At 45.8% G+C, this 5,823-nt stretch overlaps 2 protein-coding genes across 2 annotated transcripts in view; one reads left to right on the top strand and one right to left on the bottom strand.

The window, feature by feature from the left end:
- The window catches only part of LOC125508087 (uncharacterized), a 3,169-nt gene extending 3,073 nt beyond the window's left edge, over window positions 1-96 (bottom strand). Inside the window, exon 1 of the mRNA XM_048672671.2 lies at window positions 1-96. This exon is cut by the window's left edge and continues 3,073 nt beyond it. The gene's annotated coding sequence lies outside the window, so the exon portion shown is untranslated.
- A 5,446-nt stretch (window positions 97-5,542) lies between these two features.
- Window positions 5,543-5,818, top strand: LOC125518568 (uncharacterized; the record flags this gene model as incomplete). Its single annotated transcript, XM_087538300.1, has 1 exon — window positions 5,543-5,818. A coding segment is annotated over exon 1 (276 nt), but the record flags the coding sequence as incomplete, so codon positions are not given.
- Window positions 5,819-5,823: the final 5 nt, after the last annotated feature.

Genomic DNA, 5,823 nt, shown 5'->3' on the forward strand with positions numbered 1-5,823 from the left:
AGGGCTTGTTAAGGAAGGCGGCTAGGGCCGCTGAAGGGGGGAAAACGAAAGGCGTTTTCTGGTCTCCCCTTCGCCTGGGGGTGCTTGTGGGGGGGTGTGCCACGACGAAACAAGGGAATGAAAGGTCGCTTTGCGTTGGATGCTCTTTACCCTCCCCACTATGAGGGCTCTGTTGTCTTGGGGAGCGTTGAAGCTTGCTTCTTTTCCATACTTTTCTTGGTCATCAATACGACGACCTATTCTTAATAGAACCGATCTTATTTTCACTACAAGAGGAATTTCGTGCTTCTGCCGGATCCTCCCTATCTCCTGATCGAGCTTGTGTAGGTAGATATTGCCTGGTAGGGCCGATAGTAGTACACTGTTTGGGATGGAGTCAGGGCCCTTCTCACCCCCTACGAGTCGTCCGGCGGAAAACTTTTTCTGAGTGGGGTAAAAGAACTTGGAATCGTCGATCTCTTCCTTCAAGATTGAGATGAATCGATGTCGGTCGATGGTGTGAAAACACTTCCTGATGTCGAATTCCAAAACCAGCGAGAGGTTCCCCACTCTTCTTTGATCCGTCTGAGGGCCGAGTGGCAGCCTCGACCCGAGCGGAAGTGCGATGTGTCTGGAAACTCGGGATCGTAAATGGATTCGGGTACCATTCTGATCGCCTCTTTCATGATCTTTTCTATGGGTAGAACTACTGTGAGCGGTCTAAACTTCGACCCTTCTTTCTTTCTTCATTTAAAAAAGGGGGAGCAAAGCCTGTTTTTTGCTCCCTCAATTGATAGATCAGGGCCCCTCCTGCCGGCCCGAACGAAAGGCTCTTTAAGGAAGTAGTCCCATCACTCTCGGGCCCGGCACCAACCAAGAGGAGGCGGGGCTCTCTCCAATCATTCCGAAGAGCCGAGATCTCGTAAAGGAAAAATTAGCTAGCTCAGCAGGTTTGGACCCGGGTGAATCAGTTCAGTGAAGGAAGGGAGCCTAAACTTAAGGCTTTTCCAAGCCTTGCCGATAGGCGCCTCATGGCTCGCTCAGTTCGCTCGCGGAGTTCTTAGATCAGTAGATCTGGATAGAGTCTCGCTCATAAAGGAAGAGTAGCGCGCTAGCGCGGCTCGCTTCGCTTTTCGACGCGGAGCTCGCTGCTGTCTTTTTAGCTTCAAAACTACAGGGCGTGCGTTAGCACTACGGCTTTTCAGCCTCCCTTTGCTGGTTCCGAACTATCACTGATCCCAGAGATCAACCTTCAAACCTTTTTCTTTGAATCTCAGGAAGGCTTTCTCGGGGAGAAAGCTGGTTGGGGAACTGCTAAACGACCTAAAAGAAAAAGAGGAGACTGACTCTGACCTTTCAAAGCCCTATCTCATCTGGTTGATAGTAGAAGGTACGTACGATGATACCATGGACATAAACGAGGTCGAGCATATCTTTAATGATTTCAAACTAAAGCGTACCTAAAGCCTGCCCTGGATATGAAAAAGGGATTTGAGCCAGAAGAAGATGAGGATCTATCACCAGATGAGGAAATGGAAACAACTAAGTATTAGTTAGGTTTAGGTTCAGGAAATGGAAATGGTAACAGCGGCCCCAAAAATGGTAAGGTTTTCTTTTCAAAGAAAAAGGAACGCAAAAGTTTTGCGAAATCCTTATCTTTCGGCTTTTTAAAGAAGATAGGCCATTACAAAAACAAGGTATAACAGTCGACTTTCCTATCAGGATTTTACAACCTGAATACCAAGGGACCACTATTAGAAGAGAGCATAATAAGTAAATGCCGACGCCATCTTTGACTTTTTGGATGGTCGGCGGCGCCATAAACTCGATAACCAGCACCGCGGAGTCAAGAAATTCAACTAAATAGAATCCTAAAACAATCTTATTCGAGCACACACGGGACCCACAGCAATGAAATTCACACAAGCGGCAATCATCCGAGCAGAGAATGGAGAAGGGAAATATACTTGAAATTGTTTTTTTCCGAATGAGAAAGCCTTTGGCAAACTCCTTGCAAATCTGTTTTTGCCGGGCACAATAGACATATCTGCTCAGTCACAACATAAGGAACCCCCAATGTTCCTCAAAGCCTACCCGGCCTGACAGCTTTAGTTGAATGATCTGATCCCGAAGCAAGCTTTCTACTTAAATTGCTATGACTGGCCAACTAATGATAGGACTACCTATCTTGATGCTTTGAATCTGTATTCAGAGCTTTTTTCCAACTACCGGGACTACTAATTTCAAGTACAAAGCTCTCCTATGAATATGCTACTGCTCTTACTTTCTACCTGAATCCGAGCATTGAAGCAAGCTCTTTATCGCGCCATAACCGAGTCTCTCCTTGCAGCTCTGACCAATCCACCCGTCATTGCAAATAACTGCTCCTTACTCTTTGATTGTATGTCCATTTTTGCTTGATGTCTGGCTCACCGGATCTGGTACATGAAAAAGCCATTCCTTTTCGCTTTCCTTCAACCACTCAGTATACTTTTTTACTGGAAGAGTCAAGCGAAAGCAATTAGTTTAGAAGGAAGAGGAAGACCTAGGGGGCTTACGTCCTCATTTCACTCTTTTTGCTCCTGCGAGACACGACTCAACTACTTTTTACAATTGACAGGGTAGCCCGGAGGTCAGATGAAGGGTCTTCCCCATAAAGATAGATTAGTACTTGGAAGGTTCAGATGAAGGAAGGGCTGAAACAAGGCAAAAACTATTCAATGGGGTAAATAAATATGAGCAATCCGTGAGAATAGCAAACCCCTATCTCTTAAAAAGAAGAAGATAGATAGGTCCACGAGTTGAGACAGAGAAGTTCTAACTAATCAAGTAGGAGTTTACCCACGAGAGTCAGAGGCTGCATCATCAAAGGGGTATAGAAATAATTCAGAAGCACTATGGCCTGAAGCGAAGGGCAGGAACGAACGGAATCAATGTGTTCCAATTTATCCGGAGTAAGGACAGCAGCTGAGAAGGGACAAAAAAATAGCGTAGACAAAAGGTAGGACCAGATCATGCGAAGAGCTCTTCGCCCTATTGATTAGGAATCTCGATCAGAAACCACCAGGCCATGTCTCCCGATAAAAGATGATCCCCACAATGGATGTCAGGCCTTGGCTTTATAAAATCTGATTGGATCCGCACTAGAGGATAAGAATACAGATAGGCTGACTAAGAAGATCTTCAAATTGTCTTACCTGAAAAGATGAGTTATTCAAAGGAATACCTGAAGAATAGAATAGAATAGAATAAACACATGGCACAGCTGGGTGCTAGAATAGTAGTTGATAGAAGTTCTAGTCACTTAAAAAAAAAATAACCACTGCTTAACTTAATTAGATCGTAGAAGATAAGCAAGCGGGTTCGGGCAGTTAGTCCTATTTGAAGGTAAGAAGTTCGGGTAGTAAGGGCTAGGTTTATATAGGGGCTATATTTTTGAGAAACATATGGTCTTGCTCATTTCTCATCAAGGAATGGAGATTGGGTTGGTGTTTGGAAGGGGGATTCAGTAAACTGACCTTGGCCAGCAAGCAGAAAAAGGACTGACGTCTTGGGGCGCGCTAGCGCGCGTACTCTTCTTCTGCGAGACTCCATCCAAATCCACCACTTACTTGTTGGTTGGTGTTCCATTCTGTTATCTTAGACTATGCTGCCTTCTTCAATTCCATTCTTCGTCTCCCTAGTCGAAGTCTTCTTGCTGGCCCAACCCAACATGCATTTTAGAGTGCCGTGCCAGGGCGATAGGCGCTCCGCCAGTCACGCATGATCGCCAGAGCCTTTCTTGGCTATGTAAATATAGGGCCAGAATAAGTGCAAGATCCTCAACAAAATGGATTAAGGTGGGCTTCGGATTTTTCATAATTTTTTTCTATCTTTTCATCAAGTTCTTGTTTGATCTGCCGCTATTATCACAATATCCCTCCTTTTAGGGTTAATGCTATCAATGGTGAATCGATCATTCGCTATCCTTTTTTTTAGAAGAGCTTTTTTGAATGGAAGAAAAGTAATGAAACCCGCGATGGCTACTGAATAACCTCCTTTGATTTTTTTTATAATAAACCCTTTTACCTTTTTCTTCGTTCGCCAAATCTTCTTCAGTTCTATCCAAGCTCGGTTTTGTCTGAATCTTTGTGGAAGAAGAAGCGGTTCGCCAGCCGCTACATCCAGGGATCCCACAAAATCATTAAACCTGGCGGCTGCTCGCTCTTTGATCAGTGATTCACCGGCCACTAGATCGATGAAGAATCTCTCAAAAATCCGCTTTTTGATCAGTGATTCACCAGCCACTACATTCTTGGATCCCACCTTATTCTCAAACCTGGTGGCTCGCTTGATTGGCAGTCCTGTAAGCTCATCTTGCATACAAATTTTTGGGGTACCAGGGCCTGCATCCACCAAGAACATTTCTTCCCTTAAGCGTAAGCGTAAAACTGAAGATTGTGAGGCGTTTCCACTACATAATAAGAAACTAGAATTAGATCTTGGAAATGATCGACTCCAATAGATGCTCATCATAAGCTTTTTTTTCCTCCTATTCCTATTGATCAGAAGTATCCAGCAGCGCCACGCCAGAGTGACTTCCGAAGCGCTACGGACGGGACGAAATCCGGCAGCCAGTTGCTGGCTCTGAATAACCAGCCCAGCAAGAAGCTAAATTCTTCCATAACATAACATAACGGGGCGGGGTTGCGCGCGAGCCGAGTGACGTAGGTGCACAAGAGTACTTCGCGCCACAACCATCTCTTTTTTATAGGTTCTACGGACCGATGCCTCCTGCTTCATCTGGTAAAAAAGAGTCATAGATATGCCTGTAATTAGAAGGAAGAACCGCCATAAAAATCTTCCTCGTGTATCGTCTGTAGCGGAACTATGAACGGGAGCTAGCAATCCGGACCGTATTGAAAAGGTTCCTAAGACACAGCATGGAAGAGTCAAAATATTCAGAAGCGAGGTCCAAGAATGAAGAAGGGGTAGAATTACTGAATGAATACGAGCTGTGGCTAATACCCGAGGCATAAAAGACGCATTTTCTACGGGATCCCGAAACCACCAGCCACCCCGACCTAATTCATGATGAGCCCACCAACTTCCTGGCGAGATGCCTACGGTTAAAAACAACCGACATGTCAAGATCCAAATTCGAATTGGTTCCTGGTCCTGGTCAGAGACCACCGTGTTCGCGCCGGCGGTCCAACAAAGAGGCGAAGTAGTGGTGTCTTTCTTTCCATTACGAACGACACGCTTCGCCTGCTCCCTCCCCGTGTCCATTAGCGCTCCTGTCCAGAGCGAAGAGAAGGCGAAAAAGCGCCGCCGAAGCAGCATGAGCAGGCTTCTATTGCTACGCAACAATAGAGCAGGCGCGCCGCCCACAAAATGTTTGAATGATCGGGTAAAGAGCGAGCTTCTTATATGGGATCCGACGCATCCAGCAGAGCGAAGCAGCGTTCCATTCTTTTCGGCGGCATCCTTCCGCATTGGCGGCGAGTGGAGTGCCACAATCCCATTCATCATTTTTGATCTACATAACCCAAAGCCCATAGCACTGGCGACATCTCCGGCATAAATGCAAGGAGGATGTATAGCTGATATAGGATCTTGTGGAACTGGATTTGATTCTGCAAGCGGTTCGGTACGAACGAAGAAATTTCGAACAAAAGGATCGGAACTCGCTGATAGGAAAGGAGAGAAAAACAAAGCAATGCCAAGAGCTCCGTCAATCTGCTGTTCATCGATAGACGAAGCTCTCTCTTTTTCATCTCGTGCCAGATGTAACAAAAGATTAGTCCTTTTTCCTTCTCGCGAACCACGGGAGCGCCCAGCGCCCAGAAGAGCAAAGCTCATTTT

This window comes from Triticum urartu, unplaced genomic scaffold (assembly GCF_056163025.1).
Source record: "Triticum urartu cultivar PI428250 unplaced genomic scaffold, HENAU_Tu73 scaffold2, whole genome shotgun sequence".
Lineage (NCBI taxonomy): Eukaryota > Viridiplantae > Streptophyta > Magnoliopsida > Poales > Poaceae > Triticum > Triticum urartu.